Source organism: Miscanthus floridulus, chromosome 18, assembly GCF_019320115.1.
Source record: "Miscanthus floridulus cultivar M001 chromosome 18, ASM1932011v1, whole genome shotgun sequence".
Lineage (NCBI taxonomy): Eukaryota > Viridiplantae > Streptophyta > Magnoliopsida > Poales > Poaceae > Miscanthus > Miscanthus floridulus.
Window position 1 is genome coordinate 133049465 of NC_089597.1, and position 18939 is coordinate 133068403.

General features: G+C 44.2%; 1 protein-coding gene and 1 long non-coding RNA gene across 12 annotated transcripts; one reads left to right on the forward strand and one right to left on the reverse strand.

The window, feature by feature from the left end:
• The first annotated feature begins 10763 nt into the window (after positions 1-10763).
• On the forward strand, positions 10764-15115 carry LOC136522101 (uncharacterized). 7 transcript variants are annotated; one of them, XR_010775790.1, is made up of 5 exons: positions 10764-11085; positions 11213-11889; positions 11965-12248; positions 13386-13503; positions 14522-15115. It is a non-coding gene; the product is annotated as an uncharacterized lncRNA (long non-coding RNA). The 7 variants fall into 7 exon arrangements; XR_010775788.1 differs by having other exon boundaries at positions 11974-12248; XR_010775789.1 differs by having other exon boundaries at positions 11989-12248.
• LOC136522100 (uncharacterized) lies at positions 13648-17098 on the reverse strand. 5 transcript variants are annotated; one of them, XM_066515888.1, is made up of 3 exons: positions 16762-17098; positions 15606-16678; positions 13648-14112 (listed from the first exon to the last, which is right to left on the reverse strand). In XM_066515888.1, the coding sequence occupies exons 1-3, from the start codon at positions 16881-16883 to the stop codon at positions 14084-14086; spliced, it is 1224 nt and encodes a 407-aa protein (XP_066371985.1). In that variant the 5' UTR covers positions 16884-17098; the 3' UTR covers positions 13648-14083. The 5 variants fall into 5 exon arrangements, with proteins under 5 accessions (XP_066371985.1, XP_066371984.1, XP_066371983.1 ...); XM_066515887.1 differs by having other exon boundaries at positions 13648-14106; positions 15622-17098; XM_066515886.1 differs by having other exon boundaries at positions 15622-17098.
• Positions 17099-18939: the final 1841 nt, after the last annotated feature.

Consider the following 18939-nt stretch of genomic DNA (forward strand, 5'->3'; position numbering starts at 1 on the left):
AAAACCTATTCGAAAACCAAAAGGAATCATCAATTGAAAATAGAAACAAAAAAAGAAAAAAAAGGACCGCCCCACGTGGCCAGGTCGGGAGGCCTCTTTAGTCCCGATTGGTCTTACCAACCACCTTGAGTCCCGGACGAGAAACCGGGACTAAAGAAAGGACCCTTTAGTCTTGGATTCGTGCTCCCGGTTGGGAAATCGGGATTGAAGGGGTTTCTCAACCGGGAGTAAAGCCTGTCTGTACTAGTGTAACGGGCTGGGTCAACTTTTTTTCAACCCGCTAAGCAGCCTGCCACCGCGGTCAAACGTGAGCGGGGATGTCCACCGGACGTACGTACGCGTGATTAAGAGGGAGTAACTACTAGGGAGTAGGAACCATGTCTATATATCTAGGTTTATGGCGTCTATGGCCCGATAAAGTATATGTAGACAGAGTATATGATCATACTAAACCATATATGGTAATATATATGTCTAAGTATACATATAGTATATGGTTATATTTTTTTTATATACTACTGCAGTGGTATTTTAGTAATATTAAAAAGTATGGGCTCTTTTGAAAAAAAATCGCGTACTAAGATTTAAAGTATCTTAAATTGAGTATCTAAGCATACTTAAACTGATAAATTAGTATGCACATATACACAATATGATTTATTGAAGATGAAAGTAACTACTCTCGGGAGTAGAAAAAATAGACCCTATATAATATATATATTATATTATTATATTATTAAAAATTAAATAAATATCTCACGAGAAATAAAAAGTTAAAACTCCGGACATCATATGTGACTCGGACCCATGACTGTCGCCTGTGGAGCGCATTTGGTTGGCTACCGCAACTTGCCACGCCACGCCGCAGCTTCCACACCCAAGGTTCGGCGCGCGTTTCGTTCACTGCCGAACTCACGTCATGCCACGGCCTCGCCACCATGTTGTTGTCCGTTTTTTATGCCAGGCTGCCGAAGGTGCCACAGATGAATCGTTCGCCATAGATTTGGCGCAGCCGCAATGGCGGAGCCACATGCAGCGGCACGAACCAAACGCGCCCGTAGAAACTCACCTCAATCCTCCACATGCAATAAATCTATACTCCCTCCGTCCTAAAAGAATGATGTTATGGGATGTGTGCCGGTCAAACTTTCTAAAATTTGACTATCTTTATAGAAAATATTAGCAACATTTGTATCACTAAATAAATTTATTTTGAAAATATATTCCACAATTTATATAATGATACTAATTATGAAATATAAGTAGTAATATTTTTTTATATAATTGGTTAAAGATAAAAATGATCGACTTCTTAGGAAGTGATAATGATATTCTTTGTCGGACGGAAGGAGTACCTAATATTAAAGAGCCAAAATTTCCGCCTACTATATTCTCACGCCATCTGCTTTAGTTCTCCACTCCGTTCCGCAATTATATAGGTTTTTGTAGCATAATGCCAAGTGCAATGAAAATATAATGATGTAAATAAAAAACTATAGCTTTCAAGACAAAGCAACACATAGATGTCAAGGCTTTGGATGACGTTATAACTTTCCTCCCGTTGCAACGCACAGGCACTTTTGCTAGTGTTATATAAAATAGGAGGGTTGTAGACAAACTAACAAAGATAGTTTTTATATTCGTGGAGTTAGTTAGGAAGAGGTGGACGAAAAAAATAGGTCAAAAGTTTGCCTCTTTACTGTTATAGTTATAGATATAGGAAGAAAAGGACGAACCAGGGAAGGCCTCGTTCGTTCGGCCTGGGAGTAGCTGGGGTCGCGGCTCGATCCGCGGGGGTCAACTGGACTTGTATTGAATAAAGGCCCGGAAAAGAACATGTGTTCGCCTAAGCCCAGTATGGAACGGCCGGATGCAGACAATCGCGGCACACGACACCAGCAGCCGCCTATGTCCAATGGTAGGGGCGTCACACGCCTGTTGAGGTTCTATTTAGTTGTTGTTGCAGTTGATCAAGCTATTCTGAAAAGAATAAATTAAAACGGTAGGAGTAATTAATAACCTCATATAGAAAACAAAATAGCGCCTCAATGTGACAGTATACTGACACGCATCAGGATAAACCAGTCTAGCTAGGACCCCTTAATATATTTTGTTTAGCTTAGCCATTAGATCTCCTTTATGTTAAACAAGCACTTTATTACCCGCTACTCCCTCCATTCTATATAAGATGTTTTGTCCTTTTAGATACATTGCTTGTTTTTCTAGATATATTATTTTTACTATGTATCTTGACATAATGCATATCTAAGCACATATCAAAATTTAGAATGGAGGAGCTAGTATATTGCCTTTCAACAGTCACCGGTATGGACAGTCAACGCTGCACCACATGAACCACAGGGCCACACGAAAATGTTGATAGGCAATGGGCCTGCTTGGTTGACTTTCAATTCTTGCCAAACCGAAATCATGGTAAGCATTGATTTTGGCAAATGCACACATATGTTATGGTACTCAACCAGATGCATATCTATGTTTTTTGCCATAACTTTGGCAAGCCGTGATTGTGGCAAGCATGCTATGATTTTGGTTGAATTGGAAGCCAAACAAGCAGGCCTAACAAGTCCATAATGGGCCTGTTCGGAAGCACTTTGTTTCTGCTGTGCTGCTGGCTACTGTGGCAAAAAGTAACAAGGAAATATTGTTCATCAAGCCAAGGAACTAGCAGCCACAGCTATATATGGCCATCGGGCCGGCCTGGCCCGAGCCCGGCCCGCTGGGGTTCGGGCCGGCACGGCACACGGGCTGCTCGGGCCGTGTCGAATCGTGCACCGTGCTTGCTCTACGGCCTAGGCACGGCCCTATGGGCCGGTAGTCAGGCCGTGCCGGCCTGTTGAGCATGGCCAATTCTGCGGGCCGTGCCAGCCCACAGCGCGGTCCCCTTAAATCACCTAAAAAAATTCATCTCATACAGCACTTAGCAAATATAACATTCTCAATCAGATCACAAGCACAGATTATAAGTTCTAAGTTCACATTCACAGTTACTTAATCAGATCACTTACCAAATTTCACATTCACAAATCAAAACTGAACTCAACTCCAAATAACCAAATCCAACAAAACAAAAGACACAAGAGAGACAATTAAGATAACTGAGTTGTTTGTGTAATGCTGCCTCATTAAAAATCTTTCTAGGTAAAACTCACCCTTGTGAGAAACCCTAGAAAGGGAAAAAGAGTGCAGCACAGCTCTTAATTAAGTCTTAAACATGTTCAAAGGTCTCAAGTCTCACAGAAAATAGATATAGATTACAGTTACAGATTACACTCTCAACTCTCAACTCTCAAGATGTACCAGCAGCAGCACCCCTAGTCTCAACCAGCAACACCCCAAGATGTACCAGCAGCAACACCCCTAGATGTACCAGTAGTAGCACCCCTAGATGCAACAGTAGCACCCCCAGATGCACCAGCAGCAGCACCCCTAGATGTACTAGCTTCATCTTCATCGAGATATAAATTCTTGAATGAATCCTCCAACTCTTGGTTGTCAACAGCATACTGTAACCTTCTTTCTCCTAACTCCCAATCTTTTATGCAAGTCAGCATCTCCACAGTTTCAGGCAACAAACGTCGTCGCCGCTCCTCAATGATCCTTCCTATAAAGCTGAAACATGATTCTGAAGAGACAGTAGAAACAGAAACTGATATAATATCTCTAGCCATGATAGATAGGATTGGATATGTTAGCTTGTGGTCATGCCACCAGAGCAGTAAATCAAAATCATTCTCATATGCAGTGACGTTGTCACTGTCAACATAAACTGTGAGCTCACACATAACAGAACCAGATGTAGATGAAGTGGGGGCAGAGGTAGGGGAAGGACCAACAACACCAGATCCAGGGCCTCCAAAGATCCTTCCCCATGCCTATTTTCTTTTACCTGTATGGCTTGCAGACCGTGTAGCCCTTTGAGACCTAGCTGCACCAAACTTTCTCTCATATTTGTTAAACAACTTATAAATTTTAGTTCTCACATCAGCATAATATGAACTGTAATCACAACCAGTGTACTCTTTAAGTAATTGCAGAACATTAAATAGACCTCTCATCTTAGCTCTAGGATCAAGAATGAATGCAAATAAATATAACAGAGGTATGTCCTGTCAGTATTTAAGGAATTTAAGCTTTATAGGATATGCAATAGACATTAAATTTTGATCTTTTTCACTTGCATGCAAATGTGAAGCAATATCAAGAAGATGGTGCAGAATAAGTGGACTAGTTGGATAATAAACACCAGAAAGAACAACAGTGCTTTCATAAAATATTTTTAGGAACTCTAATATCTTCTCAGCTATATGCCAATGCCTTGCAGACAACAATTGTGACCCATAATTGGCATTAATGAATACAGAAAAAAATATTCTTATATGGAACCAAGTGTTTAAGCATAAGATATGTAGCATTCCATCTAATATCCATATCTAAGCCAAACTTTCTAGGTCTAACACCTTAAGCAGTACAGTAGTTTTTGAACATAGCAATTCTTTGATTAGAGGAATTCAAGAAGTTAATAGCAGATCTTAAATCTTCTAAGCAAGGTTTGAACCGCTTTAAACTAGATTTTACAATCAGATTAATAATATGACAAGCACAACGTTGATGCACAAGACTATACTTAGCCTTAGAAGGATCTGCAGGCTCAGGTGAAGGATCAGCACCCAAATAACTAGCAAACAGAGGTGTCAAAGTACTCATAGCCCTAGCATTAGAAGAAGCATTGTCTAAAGTTATAGAGAAAACTTTATCAATCAGACCATACTCCTCAATCACACAAGTAATTTTTTCAGCAATTTTTTCACCGATATGTTTCACCTCAATCAACCTAAAACTAATAACCTTTTTCTGTAACTCCCAATCAACACTGACATAATGAGCAACAACACTAATGAAGTCTTCCTTAGCATTACCAGACCAAATGTCTGAAGTCAGTGCAACAGAGAAAACAATAGACAACATATGATTCTTAAGCATATTACGACGTTCAGTAAATAGCTTACTAAGATCTCTAGTAGTGGTCTATCTCGAAACCTTAACAAACCTAGGGTTATGAGCATGAACAATGTACTCCTCCTAGGCCTCTGTCTCACCGATACCTAACGGCAGATCAAGCCTAGCAATCAAGTGACACAACTCAGATCTAGCAACATCAGGTTTATAGTCCCAGTTATGCACAGAATCATCAGGATTGTAAGCAAGCCTAGATTGAACCCTAGCACGTTGATCAGTTTTTTGTTTACAAGATTTCTAGTGCCTCTTCAAGTGACCAGTGCTAGCACTAGATCTAGCAGACAAAGTACTCTTACATATTTTACAGGTAGCTTTAGTGCAAATCTTAACTCCATTCACAGTCTCATAGATCTCATCAAAATCAGCCCACACAGTAGATTTACGCTTACCAACAGAGGTACCAGTACCAGCAACAGATGGAGTAGAGTTGGTGGAGCCGACCGTGGTCCCAGTCGCCATCGTCCCTTCAGCACCGCCGCCGTCCAGATCGATCGGAGCATAGCCGTCTCCGAGATCGATACCGAACAACGCAGTAGTGTCATCACGGGTGTCGTCGTTGTTCTCGCCCTCAGGGGCCAGGCCTGGCGGAAGGACGCCATCATCATCAGCCATGGCCTCTCTAGCCATGTTCCTCAACGGTGCAAGTGGCCGCCTTGCTCGCTCTATGCCACACCTAGAGGACGAAGCATCGGCTACCGACCTATGCAAAGAGATGAAGGAGGAAGAGGAACAGACAGAATCAGAAATAGTTAGACAGATCAAGATAGAAGAAGAGGGTTAGGGTTAGGGTTTACTTGCGCAACCGAAGCCCGGTGCTAGAGAAGATGACGGCCCCAAGAGAAGACGACACACCGTTAGCAAGGACGGCGAGCGGCGGTGGAGGGAAAACAGTAACAAGAACTCACATAATCACCAAGATCTAGAGGGGTCAAGGGGAGAGAGGGAGAGGGAGACGGGGAGAGGGAGGGTATCAGGGAGAAGGAAAAGGGAGCAGCTCGACGGCGACAAGCGAATCGAATCGAGGTCACCGGAGTCGGGGGAGGTCACCAGAGACGGCGATGCGAGAGTGAGAGCGACTCGAGAGGGCAGAGCGGCTGAAAGGTCCTAATATGGCTTGAGGGGGGTGAATAGCCTATTTAAAAATCTACAAGATCACTAGAGCAATTTGATTAGTATCACAAATGGCGTAACGCAATTTTGCTCTAGCTCTACTAGAGTTGCAAGCCACCTATCCAAACAATTCTAATTGCTATAATCACTAGGCACACACAAGAGTTAAGTTGCTATTCACTAAGAGCTCTCAAACTTGCTATACTAAAGAGCTCCACTAGATGAACTTAAGCTACAAAGCAAGCTCTCAATTCTAGCTATACTAAAGAGCTTGCTACAACTAGTTTGCGATAATGTAAATGAGTAAGTAAAGGTGATTATACCGTCACGTAGAGGAGTGAACCAATCATAAGATGAATAACAATTCAATCACCGGGAGAATACCAAAGGATAAGAGACAATCAATTTTTCTCCCGAGGTTCACGTGCTTGTCGGCACGCTAGTCCCCATTGTGTCGACCAATACTTGGTGGTTCGGCGGCTAAGAGGTGTTACACGAACCTCATCCACACAATTGGACACCGCAAGAACCTACCCACAAGTGAGGTAACTCAATGACACGAGAAATCTACTAGAGTTACCTTTTGATGCTCCGCCGGGGAAGGCACAAGACCCCTCACAATCACCGGAGCCAGCCACGAACAATCATCGACTCGTGCCGAAGCTCCTCTGCTGCTCCAAGCCATCTAGGTGGCGGCAACCACCAAGAGTAACAAGAAAACCCACAGCCAACACGATCCCAAGTGCCACTAGATGCTCAAACACAATGCAAATGCACTTGGATCACTCCCAATCTCACTTTGGATGATCAAATCACAAGCTAGATGAGTGGGAGGCGTGGGAGTATGATCATAAGGTGTATCAACAAGTTAGAGAGCCAAGAGAGTGAGCAAGAGCTGGCCACCACGCTTTTATAGAGACCCAACAACTAAATAGAGTCGTTAGCTCTCTGTCCACTGAAAAATTGAGGCCATCGGATGCGCCAGTTGGATTGACCGGACGTAGGACCCCAGCGTCCGGTCCTCAGATTTTTGCCACGTGTCCCCAGCTTCAAAAGCTAATCCCCCGATCTCAACGGTCATCTGTGCACTTAAGTTGTAACCAGACTCTCCACGGTGAAGATGACCGGATGCTGCAACACCTGAGTCCGGTCACTTCCAGTAAGGTTCCAGAGTCAGTTTTTCTTGACCGGACGCTCCGGTGCGTCTGCTCCTCCTCCTCTTCTCTGCGTGCCGCCACGTTAGCAGGACCGGATGCTAAATAGTGTTCAGCCTGAGTCCGATCACTTCTCACGCTAGCGTCTGGTCAGAGCCCGTCAGCGCGCCTCCTCTACACAACACTGACCGTACGCGAAGAGGGTGAGTCTGGTCACCCTGTGACCTACGTCCGGTCACTGTTTCACAGTGAGAAACATCTCCTTTTCTTTATCAACTTCTCCACCCTTGCTCAAATGTGCCAACCACCAAGTGTATCATTTTGTGAACGTGTGTTAGCATGTTTTAACAAATATTTTCAAGGGTGATAGTTCTCCACTAGATCCTAAATGCATATGACATGAGTTAGAGCATCTAGTGGCACTTTGATAACCGTATTTCGATACGAGTTTCACCCCTCTTAATAGTACGGCTATCAATCCTAAATGTGATCGCACTCACTAAGTGTCTTGATCACCAAAACAAAATGGCTCCTACCACTTATACCTTTGCCTTGAGCCTTTTGTTTTTCTCTTTCTTCTTTTCTAAGCCTGAGCACTTGATCACCATGGTCATACCACCATCTTGATCATCTCCATAGCTCTATCACTTGGATTGTACCAACCTCATCTAATCCACACACTTAGCTTAGATGTCAGTACTAAGGTTTTATCAATTAGCTAAAACCAAACTAGGGCTTTCAGCAGCGCGTGTGTGTGCCTGGGTGGGGAATCAGATGACCGAATGATTTAGGGTTTAGTGAGGGAGGGGAGAGGGAGCCGGCGCCGCTTATATACGAATGGGGAGGCGGAGAGCAGCTGGGCCATCGCCTTGGGCCGTGGGGGAGAGGGGGAGGTGGAGAGCAGCTGGGCCGTCGCCTTGGGCCGTGTGGGAGAGGGGGTGGCGGGCCGCTGTCAGGCCGATCCTAAAAAGCCAGGCCGTGCCGTGCCAGCCCACGGGCCTAGGGTACGGCCCAGGCACAGCCTGCTGTACCGGGCCGGGTCAGCCCGGGCCCGCACGTCACCGGGCCGGGCCGTGCTTGTGTCGGGCTAAAAAAGTGGCATTCGTGCCGTGCCGTCGTGCCTCGGGCTGCATGGACATTTATAGCCACAGCCCACAGCTGGTGCAGAAAATTAGAACCGAACCGACCCAATATGAACGTAAGGCAGCAACTTCAGTTATATTTTGCTTTCTCTGTCTAATCTTCCAAATTCAATCTGACTTTTGTCAAGCATGTACGTTCTAAATAGCACAAGCTCCTGTTTGATCACGTGGACATGATCATAAGACATCTGAACTTCATCTCAAACCAACAGAATTGTTAGAGCTTCATATATTTCCAACAAAGCCACACACTTTTAATTAGTTAACCATGAAGTGCCAAATTTAAGTGTCAACAACACGATAAGGACTGAGAGAAGAAAGAAACCTCTCCGATCCACCTAATAATAATGCGTTCCTGTGCCTGCCATCCTTTAATCAACCTAAATTTACCTGTTTAAAGAATTAATTTCAGCTGCGCCACTTGGCTTTTTTTTTTCTTTTTGTCTTCTACTCGATCCGTCATAAAAATAATGTGATTGTCACTTTTAATCCATCTCAAGTTTGACTAATAGATATGTGAAAAAATACTAATCTTTATGATGTGTAATAAGTATGGATTAATGTTTTCATAATAAACCTAATTAATTTGGAGATGGAAATATTGATAATGTTTTCTATTAACATTGTAAGATTTAATTTAAACCTGGAATTACATTATTTAATTTTGGGAAAGGAGGCAGTAGTACTCGGGAGGACGACTTAACACTTGACCCAATCAAAACTCAATCTCGATCAGTCACGTGTGCGGCTGGAGAGCTAGCAAGCTGCAATAAGTATTATTTGTCTAGATATTGTTGGTTTGACCAAAGACCGATGGAAAACGTACGTAGACGAGAAGGAATTTCATGATATGACCAGATTAAAACTATTCGTGTCACGCATCCTTTATTCTTTTTTGTTCTTACATAGGTATGACGACACGCACTCAAGCAGATTAATAATAAATAAAAGGTCGTAGTGTGGATCGCCTAGCTAATTAACCAGCTTCGCAGAAAATACAGTAAGTATGTGCAAGCAGCGCTAATAATCATGTTATGGTACACCGTACAATAGTGAACACAGTACATCAGTGTAATGTGTTAGGTGGTACACCGTACAACAGTGAACACAGTACAGCAGTGTAATGTGTATACATAAATAAGAGGTTTACTATTCAGGCGACAGTGGTGAGCTTTGAGATGAAGATCTAACGGTACCAGATTATGATCTAAATTCACACAAAGACAATTAACAATATACAATTCAAAGACAATTAACAATAAACAATTTTTTTTCTATAGTGAGGCGATTACAAAATTTTGATCTAAATCGACGTAAAAACAATTAACAAGTAACACAAGTCGTCGGCACGAAAGCCTGATTTTAGGCGACTGTTCCTTAGGAAAAGTGCATAAATAAGGATTCATTGTTTTTTGAGCCTGGCTGGATCAACTCCAGCAGTCCAATTGACAATAATGAACATTGCAATAAATTGGACGTGAGGCTGATACTTGCAAGGTTTATTTGTGAGGGCAGATCTTGTAAAATATCATATACAGTACATACAGGCGTTTAATTTGTATATAATCCTATATATATACACATTTGGTACGGTACGGTGACACTGCAGCGCGAGGACGACATCATCAAGGGGTGACTGTGGTGTGTACGTCAATTCTTATCCGGCGTATGAGATTTGATTGACAAAATAATAAAATAAATATACGCTTGGTTTGCTTGAACTTATCAAACCGGTTTATCAGTTATGATATAATATTTTTTTCTTACAACAAAACAGTATAAGCCGACTTATCAGCTGCAGAAACCATTTGCCCAACGCGGCGACTGAGAAAACAACGAGGGCTAAGAAGCCATAGGGTACGTACACCGCCTGCCTGCAGATCGAATACTCCATCCATCCCTTCTAGAATACTCCTACTTGATAAGTTGATATTCTGAGATTCAAATATTATTTATTGTATATATATATATATATATATATAGAACTACTATCCTGTAGCTGGCTACAAAATAACTTATTATGTAGCCACTTTGAGTTACGATAATTACTATGTTAATTTACTAAGTGGTTTATTATAACGTTACGGTAAATATCTCCATGTGTTATAGTAACCCAACTATCGTAAATATGTATTAACATTATCGTAAATTAGTGTATAAAATTATGGTAAATGGAGGTGGCTACAGAATAACTTATTTTGTAGCCGGCTACTGAATAGCCTCTCCATATATATATATATATATATATATATATATATATATATATATATATATATATATATATACACGACGCCGTCGTACCCATTGACGAGGACGACGACCCAGCAAGCATTCCTCGTCAGCGGGCCGGTATTTCCCCTCCTCCGATCCATCCTCGCCTTTGCTGCCCTAGCACGTCATGGAGGAGTCCGGCGGTCGTCCTCCTGCTCGTCATCGCCGTCGCAGCGTTTCTTGCTGCTGGAGAGGCGCCCGCTGCCATCATCGTCCAACACGTACGGCGGGCGGAGCACACAGCCTACAAATCGATTTGCCAACGCCGCGGGAGACACAGAGCGCGAGCCGGCCGGGGCTTCCGTCCTGCTCGAGGCGCGCTGTCGTCGGGGGGATCCGATCCGATCCGGAAGCGCGCGCTGCCTGGACAGGTATCTATCATCCTCGTCCCCTTCAAGTTCAAATTCACCTGAGAAGATCCATGTTTCGGGGTTGATTATATTATCGGTTGGGGCTCCCCAAATTAAGACAATCGAATTAATTAATTTTCGGACATAGGTATAGGAAGTCGCATGCACAGTGCGTGGATGCTTGTGCTCGCCGGCGAGGTCATCACTATCACAGTTTGCTCGGTGAGGTTTTGGGTCGCCATGGCCGGCGGCAAGAACGCCGCTGGAAAGGTAGTGCGGTGGGTGGCGAACGATCTGGCGGCCGTGAGCTTTCACTATCACCAGCGGAATGCATGTGCCGTTTCCAAATTGGACTATCATGTCACTCAGAGGTCGTAACTGGATTAGATTAGTCCTCGTCCGGGGAATCGGTCGCTGGATTATATAGTATACATACAGCCGAGAGATTCCTTTTATACTCCTTTATTATTTATTTATTATATTACTATTACTGTTACGGAGTACTGGTCCTACTTAGCAGCAGGAGGAGAAGTATACTCCTATCATACTCGACTACTACCTACTTTCTTACACGGCAAGAAAGCTTCGACGACGGCACCGCGTCCTCTCCCCCTCACCGGCCCGGCCACCGGCCGGTTCATCCTCATCCGAAGAGAGCTGGGCTATGCGCACGGCACGGCGGTTCGATCCACTGATCGCCGAAGTACTGCTCCGCGGTCTACCCGCCACCCGGGATCTCCTCGCCGGCCCGGTCCGCAGAGGACGGCAGCAACAGGACGCCGCCGGGCACGTACGGCACCTAGCGCCTCAGCAACCTCTCGGCGGGTATCTCGTTCGTCCCGTTAAAACTCTATTCTTTTCGATTTCCTTCCAAATCGAAGAAGAAAAAAAGGCAGGCAGCTTGTCCAGCCAACTCATTTGCAGCCCCCTGTACTAGCTACGTCCACGCAGAGGTGCGTTCATGGAAGCCACCGCGGAAGGGCAGCGGTGTCCGTGTGGTGTGAGCCAAGACGGGGTCCATCGGCCGGAACCAGCAGGAAGGCGATCTCGTTTTGCTGAACTTGGTGAATTATTGTTTGATGAGGCGATCAACTCCATGCCGGTGGCCGGAATTTGGGCAGGCAGTCATGAGCACCAGCTTCTCCTCCTTCGGCTTCCTCAATCTCCGCAGGTTGGCACCCAATGTGAGTGTTCTTTCAATTGCTGTTTTGACAATTATTACAAGCATGCGTCTGCAATAATGACCCTTCTATTACTACTGCGTATTCGTGGAAAATGAAAGAGAAATAAGATAAAGTGCCATGTAGGAGTACTTGTATAATAAAAGTAGTTTTGGAGCTTTCGAGCCCTGCTCACGCAGGTCAACTACCAATTCAACTCCCCACATTCGTGACATAGCCACACAGGTGACAGGTCACAGCTGCAATTTCAGATGCTGTGGGTAAAGATGGCAATTTTTACCCAAAACCCGAAACCCGATGGGTAATTACCTCATTAGGGCAAGGGTATGGCTATTTTTTTACCCATGGGTAAGATAACGGGAAAAAAGCCTTACCCAACGGGTAAAGCCAGTAAGGGTATGTGACTGCATTGCCCGTACCCGTTAACCCATGGGTAAATTGAACCCGATTCAATATGCTAGAATCATGTGAAATTGGTCACTTGTTATCTAGTAATGATGGATTTATCTATTAGATTATTTGATCAGGTGTTCATGTAGCTTGTACGTTTGATGATTTTATTATTGATTTGTGATGCTTTGGCTAAAATTGGGAGCCTGATATTAAAACATGTAATTTTTCTTTGCAAACATTCTTGGAATCATGGGTAAGGATAACCCACGGGTTACCCGTTACCCGCATGGGTAAGGGTATGAGAAAAAACTCTTACCCATGCATGGGTATGGGTAAATTAGCGGGTAAAATATTTTCTCATGGGTAAGGGTATGGGTAACACATACCCAGCGGGTAATTACCCATTGCCATTTTTACCTGTGGGTGTAGCCTCTGCTCATATAGGGGTTGAGGTAAATATTGAGACTCTGCTTGTTGCTTCAATGCGATTCTGTAAATGTTTGGTGTCTATTTTTGTGTAATCATCTCGCCCTAAGCTTCAATTGGATGATTGCACTTACTAGTGACAACCGAGTCCCAATGCCTCGTTATTATTCGCTAGCAAACATTGTATACGTTCGTCGATTTTCAATTATCTAATCTCATGGAACACTTAATCACGCAAACACATGAACCATTAGCGCAAACCTAATCTGATCTTGATGCATTATACACCAATAATATCATTTCATATTGCTGTCAGTGTAGTCCTTGTGAAACTGAGGTGCTCCTTCCTGACAAGAACTAGGCGAGACGAAGGGAGACCACTGTTCCAGGTTACCCTCTGTGGCCCTCATCGTCTTCGCCAGCAACAACAGTGGACAAGGTAAGGGACAATCTTACAATCGTTCATTATCACGACATCTAAAAATGCAGCATCGACTTCATCCAAAGCAAACATGACAAAATCAGGGATCATACAAATTGTAACTTTATCCACTCTGATCCAAGACAAAATGGGATGAGAACATTGGTAAACATGTTCTAGATCTGGCTTATATAGTAATATATAGTAACTTAACAAGGCACAATACTACAGTTGAAATATATCAAACAGCAAACAACACTTGAAATAATCTCCCTCAACAAGCACCAAGATACCAATTCAAAACCGTAAAATAACTCGCGCAAACACGGACATTCACCCATCTCCTGCAAAATGCTACCATAGTAGAGATGGTGAGACATGGGAACAGACTCCATATCAACCCCAAGTACAGATTCCACACCTGCTCCTTCACCCTCAGCATCATGGTGGTTTTGTTCACCATCCCAGGCTACCAAATCAATCGAAGGGACTCCAAACTAGTATCATAGTGCTTCTGCTATCATCACAGGATAGAAAATGAATTCAAGGGATTTCAGATTGCTTCTTGAGAAAGAACCCTGGCATTTGGCATCTCTGATCAATTCAGGTTACCCTTTGTACCTGCACCTATCAAAATAGCCAACATTTTAGTTAAGGGGAATGCAACCAATGGAAAGACAACTTAGTAACAGTATCACCTCCCTTGTACTTCTATCCAAGAACACTACTAAAATTCAGCCTGTTATTGCTATGCTACTATCAAGCAATTTTAATGTTTTTTTCATATATTCTATCCACTATGTGGCTATTCTATTGCTCTAGAGCAGAGACAGGAAACTTTCAATCTCGAAAATCAGTGAAAAATTCTGTATGTAGCAGGCTATCAGCACCTAACAGGAAACTTTTGATCTCAAAAGTTAGTGTCAAATTCTCCAATGCAAACTGTAGACACTTCACCTAATCTACTGATGTACTTGGTCATGTAACTTCATGGTTCACTTCCTCACCCCTCCTATTCCAATTCCCAAATTCCCAGTGCAGATCTCAGGGACCAGAAATGATAGCTCCTGGTGCCCGTGGAAAGCACCTGATAGGGAGTGATGGCCTGGTCTTGGGGCAAGCTAGCCGCCTGACCCTTGGATCCCGGATTCCCGGTGCATCTCCAATCTATCATCCCACAGTCCCACTAGAGAAGAAGCTGAAGCTCACCAACCTCACATGATGGAGCTCTGAATTTGATGTAAAGGGAAGCTGGTTGTCTTTTGTTTTTCTGTTTGGTTCACGAATGCATTGCAGAGGATTCATTCGTGTTTGGTTTAGATCTAGCTAAATTGCCTTTCCGAGCTACTGATTAATTTACTTATTACTAATCTCAACTGCCATCAGTTAGTCGTTAGGTCTGTGGGCAGCAGATTTCCCTCAAGTGCCCGACTCCACAGGATCACGCGAGACCGCTGCAAGCATCGGCCACCAGGCAAAGTAGCGACTCCGTCCCCAAGCGCCTGGGATCGATAGAATGTTAGAAACTGCCCAGCAGCGCCTGTAAACGTATGTGCGTTGTACAGGCCCTAGTAGAAAGACAACTTATTGTGTCCCTTGCATTTCTATCCAAGATCACTACAAAAGTTCAGCCTGTTCTTACTATGCTAATATCAACCAATTTTAGTTCTAGAATGCCATGACACCCATGTGATGTCCTCTTTCTGTAGAAGCATAACAATTGTATCCATTATGTGGCTATTTTATTGCTCTAGAGCAGAGACAGGAAACTTTTCATCTTGAAAGACAGTGTCAAATTGTTACTATGCTTTCTTAAAAGCAGAGGCAAAACTCCTTTTTTTTTAAAAAAAAAAATCAGTGTCAAATTCTGGACGCGCCATCACTGTCAGATCCAAGCTTGCCCCTTAATTTTATAATAACACCTCTGTTATACATATTGTTCTTGAACAGTTATTAAGCCCCCCAACAAGGACACAGGACAAGCATCTAAAATGATAGGACAGTAGAATCTAAATAAATTATATGATAGGATGGTATAATGATATGTAAAGAGTATATTGCCAACAGTGTCATGGAGAGGTTCTTACACAACTAAATATGTAATGGTAAAGTAAAATAACCTGAAGCAATACGCACATGTATGCCAATCCAACTGCACATATAGGCGAAACTCATGCCAAGGGTTCTCCGCAGAACAAACTTGGCAGCTCCTTGTAGTGTCCTGTTTCTGATGTCAACAGCAAGCACCCACGCTTTGGTGTCCCGGTAGTTGATCTTGGACATGAGGTAAACAACATTGTCATCATGCAAGCTAAGCGTAGGATGGCCTGTGTGGAGTCTCTCCAAAGTTGGCAGAGGTGTCCCCTGATCATCAAAAAACTTAGGCAGCAATTCAAAACCCATTGGGCTGTTTTTGGCAGCGATCTGCGAAGCATGAACCCTGCAGTCCTGCTGCCAATGGTCCTCCTCAAAAGGATCAGTAGTAGCCTTCCTGCTCCATGTAGAGACTGTCCAGCCATTTGCGATGTAGTTCCCGTTGACGACTGAACCCGGTAAAATATGGTGTTGGAACTCAACATACCTGATGAGACCTTTGATGACAGCGATGTCCCGGGATGTCCTTGGGCAGCCCTGCATACTTATGTCAGGATTGAGGGGAGCTGGCAATGAGACGTAGCGGATCTCAGGCTCTTTGTTGAGGACATCGCAGAAAAGTATACCCTGCCAGAGATCAACCCAGCCCATGGTGCCCGCTTCTCCTCCAATGACAATGACCTTGCTGTTCACATGGGATGAATGTTCGCCCCTTTCTTGCTGTCCACGCAGCAAGGCCGTTTTGGTGTCCCAAACTTTGGTCCGGGAATCGAAGGTGTGGAGGTCATAACATCCAGGTACCATTGAGTAACCGAGTGCAGCGATGATGTAGAAGTGACCGTCATCGTCACTGCGTTTCCAGCGGTGGCGGGATTTTCCATCACTGTGGTCGAGTTTGGGATGGCAACGCAGGAGGCCAACATGATAATCACCAAAGGAGCGGGAGGGGCCAGGGCGTTTGATCGAATGGAGCGACGGCACCCCACCGGCCTGGTAGATGAAGTACTCAAACCTGTCGGGCTCCAAAATGGCGGATCGAAGGCCCAGGACCACGCGGAGGAGGACAAGGTCTTCCTCCGTGGCTATGACGACGGGCTCCCTGGGGAAGGCGGAGGGGTCCAGATCAGGGGAGTAGATAGAGAAATAGGAGACGAGCGGCGGGAGGGCAGACCAGAAGGTGACCTGTATCCTGTGGCCGTCCCTCGTCCTGGAGTAGGCGGTGGTGCCGTTCCGCCGCTCGTCGATGCAGGTCGTGAAATCGAGGAGGACCGAGCCTGGCATTTGGCCATCAGAGCCTTCGCCATTGCCGCCGTGGGTGGGTTGATCCGAATCGGAAGAATGCATCCCCTACTCCTCAAATATCAACCAATGGGACGATTGGAGTTCCGCTAAATCTCAACTGATTAGAGTTCCCCTGGCCTTTAGGGATTGGGAGACTGGAGACGGTGATGAGGTTGAATTGGAGAACGAGCAGGTAATCCCCAATATTATCAATAAATCATCAACAACGACGTTTAAGTGTGTACATGGGGGGGGGGGGGGGGGGGGGGGGGGTTGGCTTGTTGGTTACGCAAGAGGACACGACGCTTGTGGATAGCGGCTGCCGGGGGGGGGGGGGGGGGGGGGGCGGGGGCAGGGGCGGCGGCGGCGGCGGCGGCGCGGTTGCGGAGAGGAAGAAGAGACCAGCTTGGTTACGCAAGAGGACACGACGCTTGTGGATAGCGGCTGCCGCCTCCCACCCGGTTAGGCGTCGATACCCGAGTTTACCGGATGTCTCCGTGTAGGGTTTGCTAATTTTTTTTTTTCAGCAATCCAGGGTTTGCCAATTGCCAACGAGAATATTATGAGATAGAGAACTGGGCGCACTACAGGTGCTGAAAAGCCCAACAACAACTGAGGCCTGGACTCTATAACAGATTGATTTCACAAATTGCTGGCCCACCCTACATGTCTTTTATTCTGGGGAGTTCAGACTGAGAGAGAGAAGCATCTTTTCTTACAACAGAGAGAAGTAGTACCTTTTTTTTTTGCGAAACAGAGAAGTAGTATATTTGACTCTGCTCTCCCCGAGCAAAGGGTGTCAACAACTTTCTTGTTTCTAGAGTATTTCTAAGCGAGAATTACCTTGTACAAGAACTACGCCTAAGAATTTAATCATGTTTACGAGTATACATGTTTTATAATCTCTCAATCAAACTTTTTCCGATATTTACTTCTCAGTATAGATGGTATTAGACTCTTCATAAAAAACTTTCAAAATTATGTAGTCACCCTTTGTTGAGATGTTATATCTTTATAGAAACTCTTTCTCAAAATTTCACCTTGTAAATCATGTTAATGTTCTAAACAACATATATCGGAGGGACTGTTCATCGACCTCATAAAGAAACTGCAAATTCTCCCTTATAGCACTAATTATTTCATGACAGTCAGGGGGAGAGTTGTCCCCACCTCATTTCATTGAGGTGGCTTTGGCAGCCACAAAAAACTGAGGGTTCACAAGGTTTTACAAAACAGGGGCACATTGCAAAACTCCTCATCACTTTTTGACACAACTCAATGGTTGGTTCTACTACTAGGTGGTGTACCCCCGTACAAATAGATTTCAGTGATAACTGTATATTATCTGTCAGCTCTCATGTGTTTGCGAAGATTTTACCTACTACTAAACGGTCTATTGTCAGCCTGTTCGTTTGCTCGTATACGATCGTGGATTATAAGCTGGAACAGTGTTTTTCTCTCACACCAAATCAGCCAGCAGTAAATAATCCACGATCGTTTACGGCCTGCCGAACAGGCTGTGTATATATCACCATTAATGGTATTAGAGGTTCAAGTGATCTAGGATGTTTGATACCTGCATTTTTCATGTCCAGCATTCTGTCCAGACTGAAGAATTCAAGTTTCCATCTTTCAGGTTGTCCAGGAACAGCTACTTATGGGACGTGCTTTAGGTTGGTATACTTGTCCAAATTCCGATGTTTAAAATCTGAATTCACTGCACGCATTTTCTTCGTTACAATATCACACACAAGACAGAGCTTTGCTTTATTATTATTTGCCTTCAGTTAAAAGTGAGACTTTTTTTTTTGAAGTATGCCATTCATTAAGGAGATAAAGAGGAGTTATATGTACAGAGTGGCACTAGGGCCAAAAGGGGCAAGCAAACATACATCCAAACTGTGGAGGCAAACTATATACAGGGGAGCTTTAGCCCGGCAGTAGAGTCTAATGACTAGGTGTTGTGAAAGCCCTTCTATATTGCACTAGATCATCTTTGGTTGGCCCGGCCACTTGGAGTGCTGTGGAGCAATTATTGTAAAAAATTCGGCGATTACGTTCCTTCTACAAATTCCACAT